This window comes from Elephantulus edwardii, unplaced genomic scaffold (genome assembly GCF_000299155.1).
Source record: "Elephantulus edwardii isolate Elephantulus edwardi_28Jun2011 unplaced genomic scaffold, EleEdw1.0 scaffold00077, whole genome shotgun sequence".
In the NCBI taxonomy this organism is placed as follows: domain Eukaryota; kingdom Metazoa; phylum Chordata; class Mammalia; order Macroscelidea; family Macroscelididae; genus Elephantulus; species Elephantulus edwardii.
The window spans coordinates 8,440,199-8,454,614 of NW_006399827.1; the positions used below are offsets into that span (position 1 = coordinate 8,440,199).

The window sequence follows — 14,416 nt, forward strand, 5'->3', positions numbered from 1 at the left end:
GGCGGCGGGGTCGGGCCCAGCTTCCGCCGCTCGGGGGGCGGGACGCGCCGCGGCGGGGCCTGGACTCCGCCCCCACAGGGAAGGGTCCGATCCAGCCGAGCGGCCGGCGCTGCGGGGCCGGGGCTGCGGGGGCCCACGCTTCCCGAAGGATGCGCTGCACAATAATTGACCCAAACTCTTGGTCTTCTCGAGCGTCTAGAAATAGTCTAGAAGATTCGACATCTCTGCGAAATGAAAAAAAGGGAGTGTCTCCTTTTGTGCGCAGAATGCCATCCTCCAGCGAAGAACATTAAAAATATCAGCACTCCTGTTCCTATTCCATCCCTTCCATTTTCCCGTGTTCCCTGCCTCTCTTTTACCTGGCGTTGTTATTGTTGTTGTTACGTGCTGCCGAGTTGTTTGCAACTCCTGTACAACCCTTTTCATTGTTTCCAACACGTCTACCTCTATTACCCCAGTCACTGAGCCAATCCAACTCATCCAGAGTCTTCCTCTCTTGCACTGTCTTTCCACCTTTCCAAACATAAGATGCTTCTCCAAGGATTGGTGCCTCCTGGTAACAAGCCCAAAGTATGTCAAAAAGAGCTTCAAAATCCTCGCTTCCAAGGAGCAGCATGGTTTCATGCTTTCCAAGACGAACCTGTTTGTTCTCTTAGCAATCCATAGCATGTTCAATACTCTTTTCCAGCACAACTCATGGACATGGATTCTTCTATTATTCTTAGTCACTGGCCAGTTCTCTGATGCAGAGCAAGTGTATGCGAAGATCACAGTTTTAATTAGGTGCACGTTAGTCTCTAGGCTGACATCATTGCTCTTTAGTATTTCAGAGAGGTCCATGACCACAGTTTTCCCCAGTGCTGGTACCAAGAGTGTTGATTGTGGAGCCAAGCAAGCTGAAGCTGTTAACAATCTTAATACTTCTCATCTATCTATCATGATGCTGCCAGTTGGCCCAGTGGTGAGAATCTTTGTTTTCTTCATGTTGAGCTTCAATCCATTTTGAAGGCTGCAGCCCTCTCGACCTTCTGCAGCAAATGCCTCCAGTCTTCCTGGTCTTCCTCAGTTTCAACAAGCCAGGTTGGCAACTGCATAATTCAAGTTGTCTAAATCTTCCTCCAATCCTGATGCCACATTTCTCCTCATTAAGTCCAGCCTCCCAGATGATCTTTTCTGCATGCAGATTGAATAGGTATAAAGATAGGATACATTCCTGGTGTAACTCTTTTCTGATCTGAAACCATGCAGTTTCCTTTTCCTTGCTCTGTTCTGATAGACTGCCCCCGGATATAAGCATAGGTTTCACATGAGCACAATCAAGTGTTCTGGGATTCCTATTCTTTTCAAGGTTAGCCACAATTTGTTGTGATCCACACATTCAAATGACTATGTCTTTTGCATAGTTAATGAAACACAAGTTGTGGAGAGATAAATCCGTTTCTACAAGGTTATTTGAAATGTGGAGATGTAGTATTAAATTTGTTGAGCACCTACACACACAAACACACAAACAACACCCCATCTCCAGTGTGGAACTTTCAGACAATAGTCTTTGCTATCCACAGGCTTTGTGGATTATTAAGGAAACCCCTAAAGAAATAATATTACAAATATGTCAACATAAATTGTAGTAAGTATTCTAATACAGCTAAGTACTATACAGCCAGAGTGCATGGTTTAGAGCCAGAGTAGCCTGGTGATAGGGAGTTGCACAGCCAGCCAAAGACTTCCAGATGAGATCCACTAGTTGCTCTGTGGGAGAAAGATGAATTTTCTTCTCCTGTGTGATTTACAGTTTCCAAAAACCTGTTAGAGGTTCAGCTAATTGTTTGGTTTTACGTTGACCCATTATGGGCAGTCCTACTCTATCCTCTATCGACTCCATGGCAATCAGTTTAGTTTCCGTTTGAAAGTACTTAGAAGTAACAGGTTTTAAGTTCATTTACTGTAATAAAGGAGGGGGTGGGAACCCTGTGGTTCCATCAGGATAGAAAAGGGAAAAGGTGATCCAATATAATTTGAAAATTATTGAACAATATCACTCATATCATATCTAAGTAAAATCTTGGGGAAAGTCATCCAAAAATGACTGGAGCAGTACATCAACAGAACTGCCGGAAACTCAAGCTGCATTTAGAAGAGCCAGTGGCATCATTGCTGATGTCACATAGATCCTAGCTAAAAAGAGAATATACAAGAAAGATGTCTTATCTGTGTTTTTTTTTGTTTGTGGGTTTTTTAATTTTTTTTAAAAAAACAGATTGTTTAGATGCTGTGCTGGAGAAGGAGGGACAATCTCCTCCTGTACCAGTCAGATTTGATGGTATACACACACACACTAATAAAATAAATTTAAAACCAAAACCAAACCAGTTTGTTTATTAGTCCCAGCAGGGGTGACCTGCATGATGGGGTGGTGTGTAGGCTAGATCAGGGTGTGTGGGCTATGAGAAGGCTACCGGGATTGGGGGCGGGGGGGGGGGTGTTGGAGGGAAGGGACTGAGCTTGTTGGTTAGGTTCAAGGGTGCTTCAGGTTTGCTAGTGAACACTTTGATGCAAGAGTCTTGGCAGGCCTGAGCAAGGCCCCCAATAAGAATAAGAAATTCTTGGAAATCTAGCTTCTAACCAGAATTGAGGTCCAGTTTCTTCACCATGTGGTCAAGGACACCGGGGTTCTTCCGATTCTTTATGAAGGCAGCCAGTTCTGTATGCATGAAGTTCAGGAACTCCATTTTGGAGAGGGTAAGGCTGTGTCCATCCTGCCCAACGTACTTCTGGAACACGGCAATCAGGGACTCAATGCACCGCTCGGTCTCCGTGGGGCTAGTGACTTTTGCAGTGTCGCAGCAGACCAGAGCACAGTCCTTATCTGTGTTTTATGAACTGTCCAAAGGCATTTGACTGTGTGGATCACAATAAATTATGTCTCCCATTGAAATAGGGAGCACTGGTAGCCTAGTGGCAAAAAGATGTGCTGCCATGCCAGAGGCAGACAATTTGAATCCACCAGTTGTTCTGTGGGAGAAGGATGGGCAATCTCCTCCCACACATGATTAACTGCCTCTGAAAACCCACCTGAGTGTCAGATGTGGGTTGGTTCCAACTGAGCAGTACACAAAAACAACCACAACATTGAAAAGAATGGCAATTCCAGAACACATCATTGCAAATATGTAAAACTATACCTAGACCAAGAAGCTGTTGTCCAATCAGATCAAGGAGCATTTCATGGTTTAAAATGAAGAAAAATGTGCTGCAATGTATCCTTTCTCTATTCAATCTGTATGCTGAACAAATAATTAGAGAAGCTGGACTTTAAGAAGAAGAGTGTGGCATCAGAATGAGAGGAAGACTCATCAAGAACCTGCATTATTCAGATGACACAACGGAGACTGGAAATGGTGCTTGCTCCAGATGATCAAAGACCACAGTTTTCAATATGGATTACGTTTCAACATCAAGAAGACAAAATCCTCACCACTTGGCCAGTAGGTAACACGATGATGGATGGAGAAAGGACTGAAGTTGTCAATGATTTTATCTATCTTGGATCCACAATCAAAACCCTTGGTACCAGCAGTCAAGCAATCAAAAGATGTGTTACAGTGGGAAACTGCTGTCAAAAGCCTCTCCAAGATGCTAAGGAGCAAAGATGTTAGTTTAAAGACCAGGGTAGACCTGATTCAAGCCTTTGAAAACCCTATGAACAATAGAGCACACTTAGACTAGTAGATACAGAACTGAAGGCTGAGTCCTCATACTGGGAAACACAAAATGAAGAGGAACAGTTGCAAACAACCACTAATAATTAGAATGTGGCATGTAAGCAGTATGAATATAGGAAATGTGGACATTGTTTTTTTAAATATGGGTCACTTCATGAATTTGCATGTTATCCTTGTTCAGGGGCCATGCTAATCTTCACTGTATTGTTCCAATTTTAGTATACGTGCTACTGAAGAAAGCATGAAAACTGGACATTGTTAATGGAAAAAATGAAAGCATAAATATTGACACAACCAGACATTGGTGAGCTGAGATGGACTGGCATGGGCTATTTTGAATCAGACTTCTTATGATTTACTACAGCAGAAATGAAAAAGTGAGGAAAAATGGGGCCACCGTCATCGTCAAAAAGACCATTTCTAGATCCATCCTGAAATACAATGTTGTGAATGCCAGATAAATATTCATATGCATACAAGGAAGACTTGTTAATACCATTATCATTCAAATATATGGACCAATGAATTAACAACTAGAGGCAAAGAGGAGGAAATAGAACATTCCTACCAACTTCTGCAGTCAGAAATCGATTGGACATGCAACCAAGATCTATTAATAACAACTGGTCACTGGTATGCAAAAGTTGAGAACAAGGAAGAAGGATCAGTAGTTGGAAAATATGGACTTGGTGACAGAAATGAAGCTGGACTTACAATGATAGAATTTTGTACAATAAGTTATTCATTGTTGTTGTTAAGTGCCATCGAGTCGCAGGCGACTCATAGTGACCCTATGAAGGAGAGTCCTCAACACTTGTGTGTCTCTCATCCGCTCTCCAGATTCATAGGGTTTCCGGAGGCAAGCTATTACAGAAGTGGATGCCATTCCTGCTTCCAAAAGTTATTCATTGCAAATACATTTTATATATTAAAAAAAGTGGTGACTATACAGATGGACCTCACCTGATAGACCACATAGGAATCAGACTTATTACATCTGTGGAAAGAATAGCTGGAGAAGCTCAATATCAGCTGTGAAACTAGGTCAAGTGCTGACTGTGGAACAGACCATCAACTACTGATGAGCAAGTTCAAACTGAAGCTAAAGAAAATGAAAACAAATGGACAAAACCAAAACTTGACCTTGAGTCTATCCCACCTAAATTTAAAAACTATCTCCAGAACAGGTTTGAGGTCTTGAATACAAATGAACGAAGACCAGATGAACTGTGGGATGATATCAAGAATATCACCCAAGGTGGGAGGAGAGAGGGAAGAAAATGTGCAACAATAAATTTTTTTAAAGAATATCATCCATGAAGATTGTAAAAGGTCGCTACAAAGACAGAGAAGGAAGAAAAAACCAAGATGGATGTCAGAAGAGACTCTGAATATTGCACTGGAATGCCAAAAAAGCCAAAGCAAAGGGAAGAAATCAAGACGTTAAGGAGCTGAATAGAAGATGTCAAAGGGCAGTTTGGGAAGACAAAGTAAAATATTATAATGAAATGTGCAAAGAGCTAGAGTCAGAAAATCAAAAGGAATTAACTTGCTTGAAAAACAAATTCAAGTTTCAAGTTGCAATACTTAGAGATGTTATAGGCAGAAGAGTGAATGATCCAAGAAGCATCAAAAGAAGATGGAAGGAGTACACAGACTCACAATATCAAAGAGAATTGGCTGACACAGAAGAATTTCATGAAACAACTTATGATCAAGAAGCAATAGTGATGGAGGAGGAAGTTCAAGCTACTCTGCAAGAACTCGCAAAATATAAAGCCCAGGAATTGATGGAATACCAACAGATGTATTTCAACAAACAGATCCAGCCCTGGATGTGCTCACCAGGCTGTGCCAAGAAATCTGGAAGACCTGGCCAACTGACTCAAAGAGATTCTTATTCATTCTCATTCCCCCAAAAAGGTGAGCAATACAATGTAGAAATTATCAAACAATATCACATGGAAAAAAACCAACCCAAAACAACTAAACAAAATCCAAACAATATCAAGCAAAATCTTGCTGACATTATCTAAAAACATCTGAAACAGTACCTGATTATTATCCCTCTGTTATTCTATCTGGTTCTCTTCAGGATTTAAGCTTGCACAGACATTGCTACCATCCTTTTGAGTATCTACTAGCCAGGCTTCACTTATGTTTTCTTTTCATTTATACAATAATCCTATGAACTAGGCACTATTTTTTAAAACTAGGTCTTTTGTTCATAGGGTTACTGTGAGTCATACTTGATGACACTTAACAATAACAACTATTAAAATAATTCTTATCTTGCAGATGCAGAAATTAAGGAACTCTTCCTCTATCACAGGACTGGCAAAGCTGGAATATAAACCCAAGTAGGGTGGCTTCAATTTCTATACTCACACTTGCTACATTCACAACCATATGCCATAGTGCTACTATTGTAGTACTTACATTCTATTGTTTGCCTTGTCATCCCTCCTAGATAATGTGATCAAGGTTCCTGATTTATTTGTAGAACACCCCCCAGTGCCTAGGCTGGTGCTTAGCAAAACAGTGCAATGCTTAGATTCCATATAGACAAGACAAATACAGATAAATATGAATAATAGAATAGCCATCAGAATGTGTTCAATTATGGCCATGAGTAGAGACTTGTTTATGTAAAGAGGTTTTTGAGGGCTTTTGGTTTGGTTTTAATTTAAACCGGAAGATAGCAGGCAGAACATTGGAGTCAGAATTAAGTAGAGGTTTAATTGAAGAATATATTAATAGTCGCTATTCAACAATTATTGTAAGGCATATATAATCTTTTTAAGGAAAGGAAATTTGGCAGCATAATAAACTTTTCATTAAGAGAGCTCAAAGACTTTGGCATGCAGCCATTCATAAATTTGCTATCTACTCCCAATCATTCCATTTATGTTAATTCCAGGGTCATCATACTCATCATCTCTAAATGAGAATATCAAGCTGGATCTGAGAATTAAAATTTAAATTGGGAAACTAATAAAAATGTAAGTTCAAGCAGAGTTCCAATTTGTCCTGGGGGCGATTTAAGGGTATAGACATTTTAAACTATTTTGTATTCAGTACCACCTGGCATGCACTGTGTACTCTGTGAATTACTGTACCATAATAAACAGACTGGAGTGTATGTGCTATGTCTGTATGTAACTGTAGCAAGGAAACTGTTTGCTGTGTGTACCCTGGACAGCTCCAAGAGACGGAAATGAAAATTCAGTGCCTAAATTTATCCTTTCCCATTTCATCTCTTTGTGTTCAGGCCTTCCGCCCCTCCTCCCCAGGTTATTTCCTTAATCCTCTCGACCCCATCTGCAAAATAACATCTTGTGCCACGTTAGAGGATCTGTCCAAGGCACTCAGGCACAGTAAAATAATACTTTTCTTTTTTTTCTCATGAGTAGGAAAAGCAGTGCCAATTCAGGCCCTGCAACTCATTTGATTGATTAGGCAAAAAGTCAGTCAGGCAAAGTGCTGTTTATGTTCCCTGCCATAGGTCTTCCCGGAGCTCCTGGGATCAAGACCAGATCTTCAGGGCATCGTTGGCGGCTTTCCTTGTCTGTTTTTCTCTTTTCCCTTACATGGCCTTCATGAAGAGTCATTCATTATTATTTATAAGCAATAATAAATTACAGTTTATGAACTCTATGGACAATATAAATATTTTCTTTCCAGAAATCCAAGCTAGAAATTCGTCTAAAATGAGACGTTTCAGCACCAACAATTGAAAGAAATATTCCAACTGAATGGCCCAGGCACTGTCAAAAGAAGAAAGACCAGTGACATCTATCTCCATAATAATGGGCATATTATAGTAGGATCGTTTTCATCCCATTTCCCCATCCTGCTGAGCAAGAGCTGGCTCAGATAAGGAAAAAAGAGCCAAATAAACTGGAAAAAACACAACCCACCAATTATTTTTGATGCCTGGTAAACAGCCTGCGACAGAGGATAAGGCCTTTCTGGCTTTCAAATGTGCTTTTTTTTTTTTCCTTTCTCCTCTTTCCATGTGTCTGTCCTCTTCCCTTGAAGCTGCGGGGTGGGGAGGTCTAAAAATAGTGAATGAATCACGGCAAATAATATTGTGCAGCAATTACATAAACAGCCAGGCCGGGCGCCGGGGCCGGGCGAGGGTAGGAACGGAAACTATCTGGGTCAGAGTTGTCACACTGAATAGAGTCCCCCGGAGCCGGCCTTCGGGAGCGCAGCCCGGAAGGAGGCCTGGGCCTGCGGGCCGGCGGCAGCAGGGGGAGCTGTGGGTGGCCCACGGTGGGGAGTGGAAGCCCCGAGCCGGGCGCGGGCGGCGGCGCGAGCTGGGCGGGGGAACTCGGGGCTCCCTCCCCATGGCTGGGTGCCGGCCGTGGCGGGGGCGGCGCTGACAGGCCCCGGGCGTGGCGGGCGGGCCCGGGCAGGGCCCTAGGGCCTTAGGCAAGATGAGCGCCCTTCTAGAGCAGAAGGAGCAGCAGGAGAGGCTGCGAGAGGCCGCGGCCTTGGGGGACATTCGGGAGGTGCAGAAACTGGTGGAGAGCGGGGTGGATGTGAACTCCCAAAATGAGGTCAACGGCTGGTAAGTGGGGAGCGGGGGAGGCCTAGGGTCAGAGCAGCCGGTTCGGGGCGGGGAGCGGTCGGCCAGCGCCGCGGGGCCGAGACGAGGCCTGGCACTTAGGGCCTTGGCGATCCGTGCGTGCTGGAGGCCGGCGCTGGTCCCTTCGGCGCGCTGGAATCGAGAGCGCCTTCTGCCCACGTGGTCAAGCCGGGCCAGCGCCCACCTGGGCCCTGACGCCCCTGGGGCCCTCCGCGCCCCGGCTAACGTGGCGAGAACAGTGCTAGAGAATATAGTTCTCAGTAACTGTCTTACATACGTGGCTCATCCTAGTTCTGGAGTGCAGTTAATCTGCCACGAATGCTTCTGGGAAAAACATCCGTGCAAAGTATAAGGAGCTAAGCAAACGTCCACCTTATAAACCTGCACGATTTCCCTTCCCAAAGAGAAGAAATCACTTCCATCACTATTCTGCTTCTTGGTTGTCACTTTGCAGGAGGTCCCTCAACCAGGGATTGAGACAGTGAGCGCCCCAAGGGCTGGAGTGTGTCAGAGATTGTGATGATGGCACAGGCTAGGGCAGGGTTCACATCATTTGTTCTTAGGGTCGCTCTGAGTCGTACTTGAAGACACCTAACAACAATGCCACAGCTGCCTGTTAAGGGAAGACTCATGTATTCTATAGAATTTAGGCTCTGTATTCTTAATACAATTTTGTTTTGGTTTTTACTTCTCTTAAACACTTAACAAATGTCAAATTTGATCCAAGGCTTCAGTTGCCTCCTTGCAAATGAGCCCTTCCCAAGGAAATAGGGTGCCTGAAAGACATTCTGGTGATCAAAGATTAAGTAAAACTTAATCTTATTGAATGTACTCACCTCTCAACACTTTAGAACTTAAATTTTATATGACCCAGGGAATTAATCTTGTGAGAGGAGATGCTCCATTCTCCCACTGGGCGGTTGGTGGACTCGAACCGTGATCCTTCAGGATTGCAGTGCAGCTTCTTGCCACTAGGCCACCAGAGCTCCCACTAATTCATATGCTAGCCCAGACCAGTACCGTGGTTCCTCCACTTCCTTACAAATCCACCTACCTCATCTTCCTAAAGAGAACAGTCTACTACTGTTCAGAAAATAGGAAACAGGACATTGACTTTTTTTCTTTTTTCTTTCTTTTTTTTTTTTTAGGACATTGGCTTTTATTGATTAAAAGCTTGATGTTCTGGAAGTACCTTGACCTTTTCTGTGTTCCGCCAACTGTGAAGTACAGTTCCGGCACTAGGAGGCAGTGTTGTGTAGAAGAAGGAGCCCTGGTCTTGGCTGTAGGCTCTTCATTCCTGTCTAGCGTTCTCACCTTGCCAGAGTTTTATGCATTTTTGCTTTGTTTATTTAAAAGAGAGTAGTAGGCATTTAGCGAAAGAAGGATGCGCAGTCTCCTTCCGTGCGATTAACTGCCTCTGAAAACCTGCCGGAGTGTCAGCTATGGGTCGGTTCTGACTCGACGGTACACAACAACAGTAAGAATTTAACAAGATGAAGTGTAGTATTAGTATTAAGTTGCCATAACTTGAGCTTGTTGTGAATTTTCTGTTTAGAGCGTTAGCTCCAGCTACTCAGGGACACGCTAATGTGGAAACTATTCCCAGCTCGTAGTGAGGCTTCTGAGGCCGTAAATACCTACAGTCCTAGGAGACTGCCCATCTTTTTTATTTCGGTGGAGCCACTGGTGAACTCAAACCGCTGTTCTTTTGCTTAACAAGCCCAGACCTGACATATTATGCCACCAGGGGCATGGCTATTGTTACTCCAAGGTCAGAGTACTTCGAAGAGCTGAAGTACAAGCCTGCCGCCTGACTCGAGAGCCTGCCCTCCCACAATGCCTTCCACACAGTAGGGCCTCAGTAAGTGTAAACCAAATCTGAAACAGTCTGGAGTCTTCTAGTAGAACTGATTGAAGAAGATGTCTACTAGACATCTCACATGCCCCAAGTCCATTTCCAGTCTCTCTCTATATTACATCTGATTCTAAACTTGTACCTTTTGAGTTTTCCCCATTTCAATCTAATGGCACCTTCTTTCTTTCAGGAATTAAGTCCGAAGACTTTGGGACCTGCCTTGCCTCCTGTCTTTATCCTCCCATTGAATCAGTCACCTTATCTTGCTGACTGTGTCTCAGACCTAGATTCTGACCACTTCTTAGCAGCTCTCTACATCTTTTCTAGGGCTCCTTTGTTCTCTCCCCTGAATGTTTGCAGTAACCTCTGGAATAGTCTCCAAGCTTCTACTCTTATGCTTTTTCCCAACACAGCAGCAGAAGACTCCTGGCTTCAGACATAAAGCAGACCATCTCACTCTGCTCAGCCTTCCAGTGGCACCCATCGCACTCCGAGGGAAAGCCTGCAATTTCCCCCTCTTGTTCCCACACCCTCCGTTATTACACTATATGGCCCATCTCTTGGGATTCTTCCTCCTTGGTCACATTCTGCTCCACTGACCTCTTGTTTTTCTTGGAATACCAGCCACATTCCTGATCTAAAGCCTTTGCGTCTTCCTCCTCTTGTCTGAAATGCTTTTCCCTCCCAGATACAGGTAGTTTCTTCTACCTCCTCCAGGTCTTTGCTTAGTTGTCACTTGGTAAGGCCTTTCCTTGATCCTCAATTTAAACTTGTGCATTATTCTTACTGAAACTCGGATGTTCCCTAATCTCTCACCTTATACTTCATCACCACCCAGTGTGCTATATGCTTTGCCTCCTTGTTTGTCAGTTTTCGCATCTGTAAAATGGGAGAATAGTAATAATAGTAGTACTTATTACTTGGATTAGTTTGAAGATTACATCAATTAATGTGTATAAAGGGCTAAAAACAATGTCTAGTATGTAAAGTGTTATGTGTGTGTTAACTTGTTACTGTTTTGGGGGATCTTTTTAAATTAACTAGTGTGCTGGGAAATAAGATATGAAGTACTCTCAAAAAACTAACATAGAAAAACAGACTGTGACTGCTTTTGTTTCTTGGTTGCTTAGTTACCACAATTTTAGCACTAATCAGAGTTGGGCTGTGAATTTAGAACTGAAAGAATTGAAGCTCAGACGTAAGAGTTCCCCACTTTAATTTTAATCCAAGTGTCATGCAAATGCCTTGGTTTTAAGATAAAAGTATAATAGCTCATGGAGAAGTTGAAAATACTGCTTGCCTGCAGTGGTTCTGATTTATGTTTGCCTGGAGTCAAACAGCTCAGGAGTATAAATGATGATCACTGAGGGCCCAGAGCTGTGAGGGGTGTGCTGTGTTGACTTAATCCCTCTTTACATGGGGACACTTTAGTTTGTTGATTTGTCTCAGAGTCTCTTAGACTCACTGGCAGTAAATTACCTCCTTCACTTTCAAGCTTGCCATGAACAAGTGATTTACTACCAGTATGTGAGTACTTTTATTTCCAAAAGGGACCATATTTTTCTCATCATGCTCCATTCATTTTTGAGTGCTCACTTATCATTATAATTATTTGCTTTTCAAGCCAGTGCCATAGACAGCCACCCACCAACATACTCTTGGCTGTAGTTTGCCCAGAATCAAAGATGTATTTTACTCCAAGCAATGTCCACATTTTCCTTGGTTCCCTCATTCAGCAAATAATAATTAAGCACTTGGTACATACCCAGAAGGATAATTTGTTATCTTCATGGAGTTTATAGTTTAGAAGCCTAGGTTAAGACGTTTTCTTTTTCCCAAAGTTATGTTGTCTTGGATGGCACAGTAATCTGAAAGGATAATCTAATTCTAATGAATGATAATGGAGACTGTCAACTCTGAAACATCAGTGGAGCTCCTACCTACCACCCAGACAAGCTAGCTTTCTGAAAATCACAAATGTTAAGATCTCCAAGGGAAAAATCAGCTTTTTCCTGAAACTAAATAAATGGTCTAGATGACTCTGCTTTCCAGAGGTGCGACTTAACCCTCATTATGACTGTGTGTTCTAGTCTTCCTCAGATCTGTATTTGGCCATAAGCTCTAAAAGAGATTTAAGTTAGTTCAGTTAGAGAGTTGATAAACAAGGCCATTTCAAAACAGAGGAGGAAATGTGTCTTCCTAAGCTTATAATATGCACACAGCTTTGGCAACTAGGGATGAATTTAGTAGTGCTGAATCCTTTAATTTCTGTTAAGCTGGAGTTTTTGCTGGCTTGCTAATTACATTTCTATGCAGTGTTCAAATAATAGTTCTTTAGAATATGCATAATACCTTCCTATGTGTACAATAGTAAATAATTCGTTTTTACGTAAATGAATCTGCTACGTTAAAGAGTCTGTTTTTTATCATTTTGGTCATGGCTGTATGTTTTTTACAGTGCCTTAGGAATTACAGGATGTGTGCAGTGCCTCACAGTTAAACAGGTGACAGTGTGTCTGGTGAAAACTAGAAAAGCCAAATTTTTTAAAAATGGAAATTTGAAAATCCCTTTTTTTAGTGAAAGGAAAGTAAAGAAGAATAGGAACCACTGAGTCACGCAGGACTATCTGCTGAAGCACGAATAATTCAAGTGTCAGGGTAGACTTGCAGATAGGAAATAATCATTAATCTGATAATATTTAATCGTCTAGTGGCATTTGGTGCATATAAAGTGAGTTTCCGAGTTGCTAAAAAAAGGACTGTGGCAATATAAAAATACATTTTAAAGAGATGAGGCGTTCTAATGAGATACTCATGGAGTTATCTAGCCGGCTTTGAAATTAGCGCTCACAGGACACATTTCTTTTTCCCAGGGGCCAGAAATGGAATTTAAAAATTAAGTATCCTAAATATTTTGATCAGCTGCGTTATAAAAGGAAAAGTTGTGATTACAAGCCCGTTTTCCGGTTCCAGCTAAGCTCTTGCGGTGCACATGCATTTATTTACTAACATTGAGAATGTGAGGACACATATCACTTCTCTTTTTAAGTCCACACCCTCCCTCCTCTTGCAGGACCTGCTTGCACTGGGCATGTAAACGCAATCATGGCCAGGTCGTCTCTTACCTGTTGAAGTCTGGAGCTGACAAAGAGATTCTGACCACGAAAGGAGAAGTGCCAGCCCAGCTGACATCAAGGAGGGAAATCAGGAAGATCATGGGAGGTGAGCCTGAGTTTGGGGAACCGATTTGACGATTTGGGAGGTCCTCGGCTACATTCTTGATATCTGTTAAACAACCAGTGTATTTCTGAAAACTAATGACTGTGCCAAAATAGTCACTCTGTTTTGTTTTGAAAGTGTTTTTTTAAATTTTTATTTTAAAGTTTGGCATTAGAAAGTATTCTTTGAAAAATCTGTAAAATTCAGACAGTAATAGAAATGATAATCATACATTAACATATTCCTTTTTCCTCAGACCTAAGGAAGCAGTAAACTTGAACCAAAATATGTGTTATGTATGAAAGGACAAAAGACACTTTTTCCTTTGTTATTTTAAGTGGTAACTCTCTTGTGTTTGCTTCTTTTTAAGTGGAAGATGATGATGATGATGATGACAGCCTTCCCCAGCTGAAGAAGGAGTCAGAACTGCCCTTTGTTCCCAACTATTTGGCCAACCCACCCTTCCCTTTTATATATACTACTGCAGCAGAAGATTCAGCCCAACTGCAGAATGGGGGCTCCTCCACCCCGCCTGCTTCGCCCCCTGCAGAGGGCACGCCCCCATTGCTCCCTGCTGGGGAACCTCCCCTCTTAGGGGCATTTTCTCGGGACCACACTTCTTTGGCACTAGTTCAGAATGGGGATGTGTCAGCCCCCTCTGCCATACTCAGAACACCAGAAAGCACAAAACCAGGTCCTGTCTGTCAGCCACCCATGAGTCAGAGCCGTTCCCTATTTCCTTCTGTCCCAACCAAGCCACCAGTGTCTCTGGAGCCTCAAAATGGGACATATTCAGGACCGGCACCAGCATTCCAGCCATTTTTCTTCACTGGAGCATTTCCTTTTAATATGCAAGGTAATTGTAAGGAGAGACAGGTCTTTAGAGAGGGACATCATGCTGGGTAGAGTAGAGGGACAGCGCAGGAGAGGAAAACCCTCTATGAGGTGGATTGATTCAGTGACTGGGGTAATCGGGATGGGTGTGTCAGAGGCAATGAGATTGGCACAGGATAGAGCACGGTT

At 42.7% G+C, this 14,416-nt stretch overlaps 1 protein-coding gene across 1 annotated transcript in view; it reads left to right on the forward strand.

Annotated features, from left to right (window-relative positions):
• Positions 1 to 8,167: 8,167 nt before the first annotated feature.
• Positions 8,168 to 14,416, forward strand: part of ANKRD40 (ankyrin repeat domain 40) — a 10,699-nt gene continuing 4,450 nt past the window's right edge. Inside the window, exons 1-3 of the mRNA XM_006889286.1 lie at positions 8,168 to 8,301; positions 13,248 to 13,396; positions 13,764 to 14,249. Coding sequence (XP_006889348.1) covers positions 8,168 to 8,301; positions 13,248 to 13,396; positions 13,764 to 14,249 — 769 coding nt within the window. The remainder of the gene's footprint in view (positions 8,302 to 13,247; positions 13,397 to 13,763; positions 14,250 to 14,416) is intronic.